The following is a 16839-nucleotide window of genomic DNA, read 5'->3' on the forward strand; positions in this document are numbered from 1 at the left end:
ACCACTACATCCGATTTGGGATTGTAACCACAGAAGTTTTATTTATTTTAAAATAGACTTTCATGTATGTTTTTTTTTTTTACTTGTTTTTTGTTTTAGCTGACATAAAAACCTCATGTTTTTTATTTTAGATCATCTCTACAAAAATGGTGTTTTAATTTTTTTTTCCACTTGTATCTTTGGTGGAACTTAATGCTCAGACCTTTAGGGGAAATTTGATATGAAGAAAAACTTGCTATTTTCCAAACTGTGAATATCTTTGCATTTCTAAAGGAGACCATATATCTATGAGCACCTGCTTTGAGAGACCTAGAGATGGGCTTTTAAGCATTATCATTCATGTGTCAATTCCTCTTTTTGATAATGAGCTTGTCAGATAAATCTTAAGGTATAGATTTGTACTGAAATTATCAGTATTTTCTTATTAGTACTACTTGATGTAAATTTGTTTCACATAATGAAACTTTTAAAAGGATAAATACTATATTACGACATAGCTGCACATGTATTATAGTCAAATCTTGGATGAAATAAACTAATATGAAGAAAACTACCGATGCTGTTCCTTTCTTAATAGTTTGGTGTACCGGTCATGACGAAAATTCGTTTTATTTGTAAATATCAACATGTGAGTGTTTGAAATGTATACTGGAGGGCCAGCATTAACATAAGTCAAGTTTATTTATATAGCGCTTTTTACAATGCATATTTTTTTCAACACAGCTTTACAGAAATGTATTTTCTCAATGTTTCAATGTCTTTGTCCAGTAAATGCTTTAACATAACAATGTTCTGAGGAATGAAGGAGCCAATAAATATATTATGCTACAGTTTACCATTGTTAAATTCTTGGATGACTTGGCCATAGAGTAGACTGTTGTCCAAAAGAATTGTTTTTCCAGTATTTCATGAAATCCTTTCAACTATTAACTTCATGTTATAACTTGATTATTGCAGCCAGTGATTGTTCTATAATACAGAACTTGACATAAAGGCCGTTTTAGTGCTGCTTTACAAAATTCAAACTACTTTTCTGCTACACCATAGTGCTGAGAGAGCAAACTCAAGCTCTGAACGCTGCTGTCAGGAGGACACCCTGTGGTTGAAGCATGTAACTGCATCCAGACAAAAGTGTAGCTTTATCTAACTTTAGAAGGGATTCATTTTCTGAAATTCAGAAAATAATATTTTGCAATAAGTGCAATACATATCAGTATAATTCCCTCATAACATCTTGTTTAAATGCAGTTCTTTGACAAGTGGTAAAATGCTATAACATCTGAATTCAGTTGAATAAAATTATATTTGTCTCTGGTCACTGTTATTTTGCCAAGTAAGACACGTTGCTGGAACAACATTACCATCTGAAAATTGAGACCTAAACCTACCCCTACTCATAACTTCACCCTAAAATCAGAGGGAAATGATGGTGAATAACACTGATGTAGAAGCACCTAAGCCTGAACCTGACATAAACTGTAAACTTCCCCCTCAAATCTGATTGGTTGATTGGAATGTTGTTGTACTAGGTGAAATCACGTTCACTATTCTTCTATAAACAATTATATTGAGGTTATTTTTTATTGTGATTTGTCTGACATGGCAAATGTCTTTATAAAGTTGGTTAAAGATTATTAAAATAGTTTTGCACTGGAATTGGCAAGCTAGTCAAATGGAAATAAAAATTGGCCAATTGGGGGTAAATGGGCCAAGCCAAAAATGGCAAAATGTTTATTGGTCTTTTAATGGTCTTAACCATTTTAATCACAAATCCCTGGACAGGAAGTTAGCAAAAACTGCACAAATACTGTAGATAAAGTAACCCAGCACAGAATAGCCTTCCAGACTTGCAGACAGTTTTTTTTAAATAATGCAGACAGTTTTTTTTCTTCCCAGTTCGTTTGAGTTTAATGTGAGACCAAATATTCACTATAGGGTTTAAATCTGGACTCTGACCAGGCCAAAACACGATCAAGATGGACTTGTTCTCAAGCCACTACTTGTCTTTGTAATTTGGGCAGGCAGGAGTATTGTCTCATTGAAAAATAACACCTGATCATTCCTCTAACAACTTTTCATTTGAAGCAAGCCATTCTGCAATAGTGGTCAATAACTTGAGTGTGTGTGTTTAGTTCATGATTGCATAATTTTCTTCTGTAATTGTGAGGTAATTAATTCTTTTAAAATCGTTTTTTACTGTGATATCTTTGTATAAATGAATACTATATATTGGCAATTATTTGTTATAACTAACAAAAACATTTATATGATTCCAAATTACAAACTATTTATAGACACCTACAACTTTGAACAAAGTTATTTCACACTTTAAAAAATAATAATAATCAATTATTGAAAATAATACGTATTAGTAAAAATTTAATTTATTGGCATTTCATCTGAAAGACTATTTAAGGGATTACTTCAATAAATTCTTAGGCTAAAGTACTAAAATGTCCACTGCATGCCTGTATATATTTTTTTTTTGAGGACCCCCCATACTAACTACGGTAACTACCTGAAACCAAACTGCCCCACCACCAAACACATGCTCCATTCATTTCCACCTCAGCCGAACCGTGCTCGCGCTCTGAATGTACACATCAGTGTAAGCGCCCGCGGGTCACGTGACGTGACGTGCAGCCAACATGGCGACGCAGTGCTGAGATAGTAGCAGCAGCGTCCAACTGGCCCCGACTGAACCAGCGACAACATCGGCCCATTCCCGGCACCCTCACGCCCCTGCCAAACCGCAGGGAACGGGCCAGCGATGACGGCCTGACGGACTACTAAAACAAGTCGACCGAGAGATGAAAGAACAGGAAGCGCTGGAAACCCATCGACGGCATACGCAGACAGAAACCCTGAGCACCAAGAGCATGTTTCTGTCTCGAGCGCTGGAGAAAATCCTCGCGGATAAGGAGGTGAAGCGGAGCCAGCACAACCAGCTGCGCAAGGCGTGTCAAGTGGCATTAGGTGAGCTACTCTTTATTTATCTCCTCTCAGGCCTCAAACTTATCTTTGAGATCCTCCACTGCCCCCTGATATCCTAAATTAACCTTAAAGTCTGCTTAGCGAGCTAACGTCATCTCAGCACGCGTCAGTGTCAGGAATCTGTGGTTTAATTTTTTCCTTAAGCTCACACTGTCATCCGTCCCATAGGCTATATAATGTTACATTATGATGAATGAGATTTTGGCAACAGAGTAAATGACATGTCTTGGTGTTCAACACCTCTTGCTTTGTTTATCCGGAGCTGTTAGCATGTGTTAGCTGGAATCGTTGCTATATTTTTGCTCAGCTGTTATGGCGAATTGACAGATTGGCGATTTACTGCTCTCTTATTGATTAAAGATCACTCATTGATTTACCGAATTGATCTCTATTGTGAGTGACACTTTAAAGAAACAGTTCACCATAAAATAAAAAGTCATTTACTCACCCTCAAAGAGTTGTTTTATATAGCCTACGTGTTACTATCTTTTATCAGGCACAATGTTCAGTACTGACAGCATCAGTCACCAGTCACTTTGCTTTTTTTTTTTTTTTTTTGCCATACAATGACATTGAATAGTGACTGAGGCTTTCCCTGGTATTGGTCACATTTTATGTTTCTACTGTTAGTGTTAATAAAGGAATATTTAATCCAAAAATTAAAATTCTGTCATTTACTCACCCAAATTCTTGTTCTTTTGTGGAACATTAAAGAAGATGTTTTTAAGAATGTTGGTAACCATTGTATGGAGAGAAAGAAAGAAAGAAAACTACCGAAACATTTCTCACAATATCTTCTTTTATGATTTATGAGTATGACATGAGGGTAAGTTAATAATAGCAGAATGTTCATTTTTAAGGGAACTGTCTCTTTAATTTGTAGTATAACATTCCCGTTGTTTTCCGGAAAATCCATCCTTTTTTTTTTTTATAAGTGAGCTGGATATGCAGGTTGGACTCATTTGACTCGTCCCGTCTGCGCTGCCTGTATTACTTATTTACTAAGTTAATGAGCACATGTTGAGACGGGAGGATCTGGTTTCTTCGTGAGCTTTTCCAAACTCTAACCTTTGGTCTGGATTGTCAATCTAAAACAAAAATTGCTTCATTTGCACACAATCCATAAAAACCACATTGTGTTTTATTGTAAACTTGTGTTGTTTTGTTTTTTGGTAGGCTATATTTGAGGTTTTGATCCAGTAAAGAGCTGTAGTGTTTCAGGCATTTGGCTGTTAATGTAAAACTACTTCACCGTGGGTTTGTTTGAATGCTCTCAGTAGCACTTCATTCAAACAGACACTCCCTCCCTCATTACCCTGTCGTGTGAGAGAATGAGGTTGATTACCATACAGACCTATTTACACAGTCCACCCGCCACCCGGATTCACTGCTAGGCAATGGCTTATATAGACTGTGATGACTTCAGTTTTTTCGTTGTGTTGCCTAAATACACGTGACACATTTAAATATTAAAGGTAGCCGGATACAGGTTTTTAAAAACATAGTTCTGCATCTTATGAAATGTGTTGTTGCTTAAGCTCAGTTTCCTGTGCTTTCTTGTGAGCAGATGGCTGTCTGATAATGAATAATGATCCATGTATAATAACTTTTTTTATTTTTAAGGAATAGTTCTCCTAGATATGAAAATGGTTATGATTTATTCATCCCCCATGTTTTTGTTCCATTTGAAAAAAGGTAAAAATTTTAAAGAATGGTTTGTGGGTTTCCAGATCTTCAAAAGTGATTCAATAGCTTTGTGTGAGAGACTTAAAGGGATAGTTTACCCAAAAATTAAAATTCTGTCATTAATTCATCACCCTCATTTCATTCCAAACCCATGACTTTAGTTTATCTTCATTTTTGGGTGAACTAACCCTTTAAGATGATTTTCCCCTCCAGTGATCTGTTAACCACTGTGACTGGATCATTGAATCAGTGAGTTGAACTCGAGAACTAGATCTGTCTGATTTGTGAATGAATCATTTAGACCTGTTTTGTGGACCAGATCAAATGATTCATTGAAAAGACACAATACAAAGAACCATTTATTCAGAAATTGTAATAGGGATTTGCCGGGATAGTTGACTTGTCATTTGACTAGCCATTTAACAGCCAACTAGCTGATTAGTGATGTTGAAAGTGAGTTTAAGATTTTTTTTTTTTTTTGCTGTAGTGCATTTCAAGGAATCTTCTAAGAGAGGTTTTGGCTCTTCATTCCATTTAAGCACTGATGCTACATCGGCTACAAATTCAAAACACTCACGTCAGAGTTAAAATTTCCTGCTGTGAACAGATGAGATGGTATATTTCCATTGTTGTTCACATCCCATAGGTGTATTTGAGCAGTGATTAAAGTATAGTATTTATCTGGAGTCCTGGGTGTCTGTCAGAAACTCAGAATGCAAAATAGTCCCAGGAATCAATGGCTTTCACACACACTGGCACACATAAAATATTTCTGATTTTACTTTTATTTGGTAATTCATATGGACATTTTTATGATATTTTGTGGTCCTTTTGTGTTCCTTTTGAAGCTTGAAAGTTCCAGTCCCCATTCATTGTTATTGTGTACAAAAGAGCAACTAGCACATTTTTCAAAATGTCCACATAAGAGAAAAAAATGTATACAGGTTTAGATCACATGAGGACGAGGTTGAGTATATCATAACCAGGGTCGTCCTTAAGGCTAACCCTATCCCTAACCTAACAGCATCAGAGGCCCCGCTTCTGCTACCCCGCACTGGGTCCCGCCCCCACAGCCCTGATTGTAACAGAACATTGATTTCTGGGTGAATTATTGTTTTTATCACCTTTTTTTTTGAGCATCTGATAAAATTGGAAATTTGTCTTTACCTTTTACTGCACTTTAACTGCAAATTTGTTTCTCATCTACCTTCAATGAAAACTATAGATGTTAAGCACAAGACTGTCCTAATTCTGTATCTTGCTGAGTAGGTGTTAGTGTTTTATATTAGGAATAGCTTGTATATTTTTTGCCTTGGCAGTATTAGGGCACATATTCCTGCTGCTGTGCTGTAGATGTTATTTCTACCCCATCATCCACTTCACTTTGATGTCCTTCTGAATGCATAATCTGAATACCTAAAAAAAAAAACTAGGGTCCACTCCAGACTGAGTAATACCCATGTAAAAGTAAATATTCTGAATTTTGTCTTCTCTTCTTTTTTAAAGTTTGTTTGCTTTGAAGGAGTCACACGTGGCCTTGAGTTGATGTGTTAAATTGTCTCTCTCTCTCTCTTTTTAAATTTTTTTTAGATGAAATTAAGCATGAACTGGAAAAGCAGAAGTAAGTTTACATCTCATTTACCTACATGCACCATCCATCTAAAAGTCTCCTGTCATATACATTGATGTAACGTTAAGAGTTATTTTGTAAGAACACTTATTGTATTTTTTCTGAAGAGGCTCTGAAGCGTAATGCATCATCTTTATTGTGAACCATCATGGTTATGTAATAATTTCAGATACTGGTCACTCTCATGTCCATGAAAAAAAGGGCTGAAAAAAGCCCCCATATAACGCTAAAGGACTACTGACAGGAAGATATTCTAAATGTTTGCTGTTGTTTAAAGCTGCAGTCCGTAGCTTTTTTGGGTTAAAAATTATCCAAAATAAATTGAGCAAGTACATATCCAGCCCGTGTTAAACTATATGCTTGCCTTAGCTCGATTCAAAACGGTAAGCTTGTAATAATGTTTTTAATTCCAGTGGTACTGGTGGATTTCCGTGGGAGATTCGAGCATGTCTTTGCGTCATTACGTCACATCTGTACACATAAAGAAGGAGTCTCGGCTAGTAGGCTATATTGCGAGTGAGGATGTTGGAGGTGGAGATTTATAGCCTTTTCTCACAGCACTTGATATAATTAAACTTATCAATTTGATGGCGGATCCAGAAAGGTTCAAACGACAATCGCAGTGGCAGCTAGAGATTCACCCGTTGTAAAGTGCAAAAGACTTTGGACTGAGGGTTTGGAAAAAGAGACTGCAACCGGACCCATGCGAAAACAAGGATAAATATCTGAAGGGCTTTAAATGTCACGCAATGCTGATGTTGTTAACATGAACAATTTGAGAACAAAGTATGATTTGCACGGTTTGACGTGATATGATAAGCGATCGTTAGATTTAATCAGCGCGATTTACTGCAATAGTTTTTTACCCTTAGTTGGTCAGAAGAACAAAAGTGGATGTTACTTGTTCAGATGACATTTTAGGGTGAAAATTCTTATGTTGGTCATACTTCCAAAAAGTATATTCTGTGATTCCGATTTCCGAATGACAGTATCCACACCGGCACGGCGACTGACAGCTGCACATCTCCTCAAACCATTGGATTCATCCACGCAGTGCCATGCTTAGGCACAACTCACGTAAATTCCGCGAATAACTGCAATTGCAGATTTCGAACAGAGATGGCGACAAAGAGGAAAAACTACGGACTGCAGCTTTAACTATTATTTCCGTTGACTGATTTGTGCTGTGAATCCTGTATGTTCAAGGGACGGCACTGTTGTTCCTCCAAGAGCCAACTACATTGAGGCTGACCAGTACGTCCTGCCTTTTGAGCTGGCATGTCAGTCCAAGTCTCCACGTATTGTCAGTACGTCTCTCGACTGCCTACAGGTATGCAGAGTTCTCGTACACTTCACTCTACTGCAGTGTTTCATCATACTCAACTCAGTAATACATTTAAAACATATTTTTCAGTTTATAAGTTTTTGCCATGTGTGACCAATCTAAATCTTAAGTGTGGTTTTAAATGCACTGTATGAATGGATGTGTATATAATACAGTAATACCTCCATTCCATTCATCACAGAAACTCATTGCGTATGGGCACATCACGGGAAACGCCCCTGACAGCGGAGCTCCAGGGAAACGGCTGATTGACCGGCTTCTGGAGACCATCTGTAACTGCTTTCAGGGACCCCAGACTGACGAGGGGGTACAACTACAGATCATTAAGGTGAGACAACTCTCCATTGTTGACTCTCCATGCTTTTCCAGACAGGCACTTCTTATTGAAATCCTTATTTGATGGCTGATGTGTAAGGGCAAACATACATACACAACTGTTTAGAAGTTACAAATGTTACAAAAATAAATGCTATTCTTTTGGACTTTCTGTTCATCAAAGAATCCTAAAAAAGATTGCATGACGTTTTCAGCAAAAATAACCATTGATAATAAGAAATGTTTCTTGAGAGCCAAATCAGCATACAACGATTTCTGAAGGATCGTGACACTAAAGATTGGAATTCTAAAATTATTAACAGTATTACTGTTTTTACTGTATTTCTGATCAAATAATTGCAGTCTTGGTGAGCATAAGAGATCCCAAAACGGTGTATGTATATTACAAAATATTACATAGATATTAAATGAATACTTGTTTTAAAAATATTTACTCAAAATTTCCTTTAGGATTTGCGTTGTTTTGAACTGTTTTAATCTAATCTATTTTGGAAGAAAAGTTGCAACATTGGTCAATTTTATAGTTTCATCATTCGTAATACATCTCTGTTTGACCTTGCAGTAAGTTCACCTGGTCACTGCAGTGGAGATCATGCCAAAATAATCAAAGCTGCTTCTGTCAACCCACTCGAGTCACACAAGACACTTAGATAACAGGCAGCTAAATGATGATTTATGTTGAGAACATTGTCATTACCTTACTACAGCATTTGCAACATAAGCTGAGCAGTAAAGTACAAAGTCTTTTCTTTTATCCAAGCCTAACTCTTATCATTATAGATAAACATGCTGCATGACAAATCTACAAGAACAGCATGTTTCAAATAGATGGACTTGATTTGAAATTGCTATATATCTATATATCAACCACAAACCGTCCATGAAGGAAACTCTCACCACTTGAAAGGGCAGGGTATAGCGTTTCAACAAGCACCACTGGATATCTCTCCCAGTGCGCCAACAGCCTCTAGCCTCAATTGTTCGCTAGATGGCGATGAAATTGGGTCCATCTTTTTGAAGCACCCTGTATTCTATTCTCTATAAATGGTGAGAAAAGGCAGCGTACAGTACATAGAGAGTAATGGTTTGCATAAGGGGGTTGGGCAGCCTCTTGAATAAAATGTCACCAGGGTTGTTCAACAACGTTAGCTTGCAGTAAGATTTAGTTTTACCACTGTGATGCGTACACATGAGAGGGCCTCCTGTTAAAGATCTCATTTTCATCAGTGTCATTATTTACATGCTTATAAGTGGGGTTCAAAATGTTTTTAATTCATTTAAAATTTAATAAATTTTTTGTTAACACTTTACTTAAAGCCTTCCATGTATAATGCATTATGACTCTATTCACAATGTAAATATATAATGCATTATATCTTTTTCATAAATAATTGTAACCAAAGTTAAAATTATTTATAATATTTGCAGATTCCTTGTTACATCTGAAATTGGTTGTTGCCATGTGTTTTACTTTTATACATTATTATTGCTAAAGACGTTACATTATTATAGTGCATTATAACTGGTGACAATTATTCATGAGACCATACAAACCATTATAAGGTGCATTGCAAGGCAAAATACTTTTATTATGCATTATATGTAAAGGTTTATAAAGTGTTTCCCAATTTTTATTGCCATTTTGTTTTGAACATAACAATTCGAAGGAAAAAGTATAACATGAATTTGAGAATGTATTAGTATTTTGTTTGTCCCTCTTTTGCTTTAATGACAGCAGCCCTCGATCTGCATGAACTCCAAGTTTTGAGATACAAATGATGATCCAAAGAGCATTTTGAGCTTCAGTGGAACAGCATCTGACCATTCTAGACAAAGAATTCACATGATCAATGTCACAGTGTGTAGAATCTATAATGTATCTTTTATATTTTTCAAAATCTTAAAACTTTCTATTTAGTTATAGCTTTAAATAGATTTTCAATGTCATCTCAGATTTTTGAGCCCCACTGTACATGAAAAAATGGTTTTAATTTCAGATCTGTAATTTCATGATGCAGATCATTGTGTTGCTCTATAGGCTCTGCTGACTGCCGTGACATCACCACACATAGAGATCCACGAGGGAACGATTCTTCTTACTGTGCGCACCTGCTACAACATCTACCTTGCCAGCCGCAACCTAATCAACCAGACTACAGCCAAGGCCACTCTAACACAGATGCTTAATGTCATCTTCACCCGGATGGAGAACCAGGCGGTTAGTATGAAGCATCTCAGGCTGTTGCACTTTGCAGACTCAAAACAACTCTTCTTTTTCAATGTGTGGTATGTTATCACACCCTAGTGGAACTATGGGTGCCATTATGGGTTGGGAAAAATACACTAAATCTAGGAAACTAGGTTTGACTTTCTGATGACTGTCTTGCAGGCTCTGGAAGCTCAGGAAGCAGAGAAGGACAGACAACGTCTGCAGCTGTGCAATCCTTCCCCAGTGTCCAGTAACCCTTCACCCGTGACCCAAAACCCTTCTCCAACTCCTGGACGGGGGTCCGGATCTCCATGGTTAGGACGAACCCGCTTAGAACAGAACGGACCACCATCCCCGTCTCTCAGCCCGTCTGGGATCCCATCCACTCCTTCCACCCCCCAAGACTCATCCTCCATCAATGGCCAGCCAGAGGAGTCAAAGTCAGAGGAGGAGTTTGCCACAAATCAACATAGCACAAATGAAATTGAACACCCAGGTATGGTGAATCACTAGGGTCAGGTTATGAGATATGACTCCAAAAAGGGCTAGGTGGAATGACGGTAGAGATTTTGTTAGAGATTTTGCTATATCGTTTATATCGTGATTAGTGCTGTCATCGTTAACACGTTAATGCATGCAATACATTTTTTCCAGTTTAACGTGTTAAAAATATTTAACGCAATTAACGCAGCAACCGTTTTTTTCTGTCATCCTCTGGTTAGCGTTTTATCATATGATCACGCTTTTATTCATGCAAATGCTTTTAAACCATTCAACAAAACCAGCGACAAGACAAAAGAGAACCCGCTGCCTGTGAATGTCTATATGGCACACACGTGACACAGAAAGACGCGTGCCAGTATCGTGCGCATAGACAGCGTGCCAGAATCGAGTTCTCTTTCGCGCTTGAACGAGCAGTAACACATTTATGGAAAAATGTCCATTTTGTCGAGTATCCTCATAAGAGCAGTCTTAAATGAGTTAAATAAAGTCTTAAATGAACTTAAGTGTTTTTAATCGCGATTAATCAGAAAAAATCTGTGATTAGTCTAGTTCATATTTTTAATCGATTGACTGCACTAATCTTGATATGTAAATGTATACGCATACATAGCACAGTACTACTTAGTTACTGAAACTTTAGAGTGATAAAAAATAAGAGCGGGTTTTTAAGCTCAATAAGCCATAAAATATCTCAATGTGGCACTCGCACTGAATGACACGCACATGATGCGAACCCGAATTCAGTTCTCTTTCATGGCATAATGTGCTTAAAGTCCCCCTGTAGTCAATAATTTTATCCCTTAAAAATCATCTTTGATCACCAAAATTACATATTTAAATGTTTTTCCTGTGACAAAAAAAAAGTCTTCATGCCTTAAAATAGCTTGAATGTAACTCTACACCCTTGCTTCATTTAGTATACGCGAATCCATGAAAATGCTAATTAGCCCCGCCTCCACTCACTCACGCCAGCTCAGAGATCCACTAGGTCAGCTTACTGAGGTAAATGCTGCACAATGGTACAATGGTGATTTTCACTACAGGGGGACCTTAAGTTGTCAAATACACACCATCTTGTCAAACTGCCCATCGTGTGTAGTATTCACATAAACACTGTCAGTTATGTCTTAAATGAACATAATCAGTTGGGTAAAAACGGTTGTCTCACAGTGTTAGTATATTAGATCCGAGCATTCAGTGACAGCAGCCTGATTTCCTAAAACCTTCTCCTGTCTGTGTCATTAATGACAAATAGAAAAATTATTTTTGCTAATAAAAATCAAACAAAAATATCTATATTGTGATGTATACCGTTAACGTGAAATAAAATATCTCATGTTGTGAAATATGTTTGATCATAGCGCTAAGTCTAAATGATAGTTTTTGGCAGATTCCTGTTATGTTTTTAATAGTTGTTTTAATGCGTTTCATTTGGGTACTAGAAACTATTTCATTTGACTTCTTAAAGACAAAGAGATTCTGGAGTCGGACCAAATAACTGCTGATCCATCTGAGGTAGAGGAAGCCCATCCACAGTCTGAAACAGAAGCAGGCACTGGGGTTCTGGAAGAGACTGAGCCGGACAGTGGATTGGGAGATAGCTCTGTGGAAGGAGGTGCGTCACATTGGAAATAGGTTACTGTACCTTTATGTGGACCTACAACATAGTAGTCACTCCTGCTTCTGTTTCTACTACAGGATTAGATCAACATTCTGACTCTGAAACCAAAGTGCCGCCCCCTGTTGTCCGATTAGACATGCAGCAGATGAATGGAATGGTGGACGACCGTGGCTCAGAGTCCTCGACAGACATTCTGGTGTGTTTCTTGGATAACTGTTTTTTGATGTGGGACAGGGGTTCCCAATTCCAGTCCTTGCGCCTCCCCACTCTGCACATGTTATATGTCTCTCTAATCTGACACGCTCAGTTGTGGGGTGGGTTGCATTTGACCTTAAGTGCTCTGCAAAGTGGACTTAAAAGGGTAATCCGCCATCTTAAGATTGCAATTGGCTTTATGCCACAGCTTCACTACTTCCTGAACTTCAGCCAGCTCTTTGTTTCCTGTCTGTCATTATTGGACAAACTGATTAATCCAGGTGTGCCTGGCCTCAGTAACAATAATCAGGCACACCTGGATTAATCAGTTTGTCCAATAATGACAGACAGGAAACAAAGGGCTGGCTGAAGTTCAGGAAGTAGTGAAGCTGTGCATAAAGCCTATTAAATTACACATTAAACGCATTTAATTGATCAGAAGTGACAGTAAATGCATGCATGTATAATGTCACAACATTTTCATTTTAAATAAATCCTTTGAAAGAGAACACAGTTTCCACAATAATATTAAGCAGCACAGATGTTTATAATAAATGTTAGTAGTATGTTGCTTAAGCAGCAAATCAGCATATTAGAATGATTTTTTAAGGATCATGTGACACTGAAGACTGGAGTAATGATGAAAATTCAGCTTTGCCATCACAGGTACAAATTACAATTTAAAAATGTTTTAAAATAGAAACGGTTATTTTAAATTGAAATTATATTTCACAATATTACTGTATTACTCTATTTTTGATCAAATAAGTGCAGCCTTGGTGAGAATAAGTGAACTTTAAAAACATTTAAAAAAAAAATTATGATCCCAAACCTTTAAATAAAAGTGTTTAAAGACAATGGGCCTCATTCATGAAACGAATTTGTGTAAATCAGTCGTAAAGCTGTTCAGACGTACATTTTTGGATTCCTGAAAATGTTCGTATTTTCAAAATGTTAGTTGGTATGAAAAAAATGTACACCTGCTCCCTACCATGTGCAAGTGCTGCATAAAACATTTAAACGTTCTATGTTCTTTTAGGCAAACTGATGACTGGATTTTGATGTCCCATAGTAATATTTCATGAGTTGCCCTGTCTTTTTTTTTTTTTTGCTGAGAGTTGAAAACTGTTCAACTTTGGGTAAAACGCAGCATCCGTCACTGTCACTTTTTACCCAGCTGTCCAATCACAGTGGACAAATACAAATCCGATGTGTACGAAGCGTTTGTGAATCCGGATGAGAGTTTTCGGGAAGGACAGTTTTACGCACAAATTACGTTTATGAAAGTTTCATGAATGAGGCCCATTATCCACAAAAGGCACATAACTGGACTATAGGTTTTTTAACCCATAAACAGGTAATGTGCACCACAGAATACATACTCTTTAGTCTCTTGTCGAAGGCATGAGAAATTTTTTTTCATCCAAATCTGTTATTATCATAGTTAAGTCTGTTTGGATTATGTGGGTCACATGACCTGGTTCAAATTTTCTGTGCTCATTTTGTCAGTTTGACCTAAAGCCAACACGTCCATCCATGGAGCTGGACATTCTGACTTTGTAGAAAGTAGGCATATATTAATCTTACTTTTTTTCTACAAAAAAGAATGCAGTACAACTGCTTATATTAATTGTGAATATTGTCTTAAGATGTTGAAAAAGAAAATTAAGTCACATGCTTCATGCTGTAATTTACCGCATTTTGAAATGTCTGTATCCCCTGAGATATGTTGCCAGATTAGGGTAGGAAAAAGGTTATGCCACGATATTGACAAAGAGGTGTCGCAATGTAAACTGATTAAAAATAAAACGATTTGAGGGGAGGTGGTCCCCCTCAGTAGAAATTGCATTCCAGGGCTGGGACCCTTATGGAAGATCCTTACAGGCCCTCCTGGCCTCTGGGACCCCTGTGCACAATCCCTTCTCAATCTATGTATTTTGAGTTTAAAAATACATAGATTCACATGTAAAACTGATGTTATTATGTTTAGTTGACTATATCTTTGCAGTTTTAACTAGAAATTTTCTTCCTGGAGGGCTACCGTTTAAACACACCGGAAAAATCTAACCCAAAGTCTTCAGGATTACTTAGAATCTTTTTATTTTTGTATCATAAACTACATTATTTGATTGATTAGGGATGGAGCTAAACCCTGTAGGACAGTGAACCTCAAGGGCTAGAGTTTCCCACCCCTGTGGTTGAGACACTTGAGCAGTGTAAAAATGCAAGAGATGTATATGCCTCCATTTTAGGACACTTAGACATGTTATACATGCAGCATATTTTGCATATTACATTTTTTTTGCATCAAATAAATCGTAGAAAAATGTATGACTTTATACCCTAATAGGGCAACGTATCCTGTAAAATACAACTAAAATCCAAAGTATATACAAAATTTCAAAAATGTTTTACTTAAGTCCAGATGATATAAAAAGTGACTTGAAATTATTTTTTGCTGATCATTTTCCACTCTTGCCTGTTTTAGGGTTAATTGTGGTCTGACTGGTCTTTTGTTTCTTGTCTGAGCAGGATGTAGAAAGCATTCAGGGTAGTCAAACAGCTGCCCGCTTCTCGCACATCCTACAGAAAGATGCCTTCCTCGTGTTCCGCTCCCTCTGCAAGCTGTCAATGAAGCCCCTGGCTGATGGACCACCAGATCCAAAGTAAGAACCTGATTAGAAACAGAAGTTAAATCAGTCAAGAAAGTATTTTTAAGCTTGTAGGCTTTTTCAACCCAATTTAAAGTTTGTCTACAAACTTTTTAATCTAGCTTATTTTATGTAAAACTGACAATCAAGCCTGTTAAATGAGGAATATGATGTAGTGTGATCATCAAAACTGAGATGTTCTTTGAGGAAATCTGAGTGCTCTGGTTCCACAATGTACACTTCCTGTAGAATGATTTTGAATTCATTCACCATTATTTAGAAGGTATTCAGTTTATGCAAACAGATCATTAACATTCGGATGACTGCTGTCATTTTTCTATCCTCTTTCAGGTCCCATGAGTTGCGCTCTAAGGTGGTTTCCCTGCAGCTGTTGCTGTCAGTCCTACAGGGTGCTGGACCTTTGTTCCGAACCCATGAGATGTTTGTGAACGCCATTAAACAGTACCTGTGTGTGGCGCTTTCTAAAAACGGGGTCTCCTCTGTGCCTGAAGTATTTGAACTGTCTCTTGCCATCTTCCTTACCCTGCTCTCCCATTTCAAGGTTCACCTAAAGATGCAGATTGAGGTAAAAAATTATCAATGTTCAGATACGCTACCAGGCTGTTTGGATACACTTGACTAAAACAAATTTCTCATGATATTCAAAAACGTATTAGTTTTGGAGACAAATATACATTTTGCTTATGTGATTAAAAAACAAAACTAATGGAAACTACTTTTTGCTCAGGTGTTCTTCAGGGAGATCTTTCTAACAATCCTGGAGACGTCATCCAGCTCCTTTGAGCACAAGTGGATGGTCATTCAGACTCTTACTCGAATATGTGCAGGTTGGGGCACCTCAGTGTACACTTGCAGACACATACATAGAAGCATCTATCAGATAATTAGCTCAAATGTCAAACTCAATGGTGAATCAGTCTGCTGTTCTTCTCACAGATGCACAATGTGTGGTGGACATTTATGTGAACTATGACTGTGATCTCAACGCTGCCAATATTTTTGAGCGGCTGGTAAATGACCTGTCTAAAATCGCCCAGGGAAGGAGTGGACAGGAGCTCGGCATGACTCCATTACAGGTAGCTATCATCATGTTCGAACTAAAACATTAGTACTTACAAGGCATGCTATTCTTTTTAAATGTACACGATACAGCATGTCATACGATGTTAGCAGATGCTTTAGTCTGAAACGACTTAAATGAGGTAAAAATATCAACACAGAAACTATATTACAAAATGAAACCAGAATAATATAAACATCACTAGTCAAAAATGGGGGCATGCTATTATATAATTGCAGTATATGTCATAAAATTAAATTTCATTTAGCAGATGCTTTAATTCAAAATGAAATAAAATATATATTAATGATTAATCATAAGGAAACCAACAATATTAGTGGGGGGGGGAAATAATTTCAAAAGAAAACCAGAATAGCGTATGTCATAATTTAGATTTAATTTAACAAATGTATTTAATCTGAAATTACATGGTAAAATATATTTATATATATATATATATATATATATATATATATTTATTTGTTTTTTTTATAAATCAAGTGTCTAATCATAAGAAGCTAAGAATATTAGTAGTGCCAGATCATAATTTAGATTTAATTTAACAAATGTATTTAATCTGAAATTAC

At 37.0% G+C, this 16839-nt stretch overlaps 1 protein-coding gene across 1 annotated transcript in view; it reads left to right on the top strand.

The window, feature by feature from the left end:
* Positions 1 to 2621: 2621 nt before the first annotated feature.
* Positions 2622 to 16839, top strand: part of arfgef2 (ADP-ribosylation factor guanine nucleotide-exchange factor 2 (brefeldin A-inhibited)) — a 36524-nt gene continuing 22306 nt past the window's right edge. Inside the window, exons 1-12 of the mRNA XM_056246406.1 lie at positions 2622 to 2976; positions 6271 to 6301; positions 7517 to 7640; positions 7837 to 7983; positions 10030 to 10209; positions 10381 to 10696; positions 12173 to 12319; positions 12403 to 12521; positions 15053 to 15186; positions 15523 to 15757; positions 15920 to 16019; positions 16129 to 16268. Of these exons, the coding sequence (XP_056102381.1) occupies positions 2811 to 2976; positions 6271 to 6301; positions 7517 to 7640; positions 7837 to 7983; positions 10030 to 10209; positions 10381 to 10696; positions 12173 to 12319; positions 12403 to 12521; positions 15053 to 15186; positions 15523 to 15757; positions 15920 to 16019; positions 16129 to 16268 (1839 nt within the window). The 5' untranslated portion in view covers positions 2622 to 2810. The remainder of the gene's footprint in view (positions 2977 to 6270; positions 6302 to 7516; positions 7641 to 7836; positions 7984 to 10029; positions 10210 to 10380; positions 10697 to 12172; positions 12320 to 12402; positions 12522 to 15052; positions 15187 to 15522; positions 15758 to 15919; positions 16020 to 16128; positions 16269 to 16839) is intronic.

The sequence above is a fragment of the Rhinichthys klamathensis genome, unplaced genomic scaffold, assembly GCF_029890125.1.
Source record: "Rhinichthys klamathensis goyatoka isolate OS25496 unplaced genomic scaffold, OSU_Roscu_1.1 h1tg000037l_1, whole genome shotgun sequence".
NCBI classification, from domain to species: domain Eukaryota; kingdom Metazoa; phylum Chordata; class Actinopteri; order Cypriniformes; family Leuciscidae; genus Rhinichthys; species Rhinichthys klamathensis.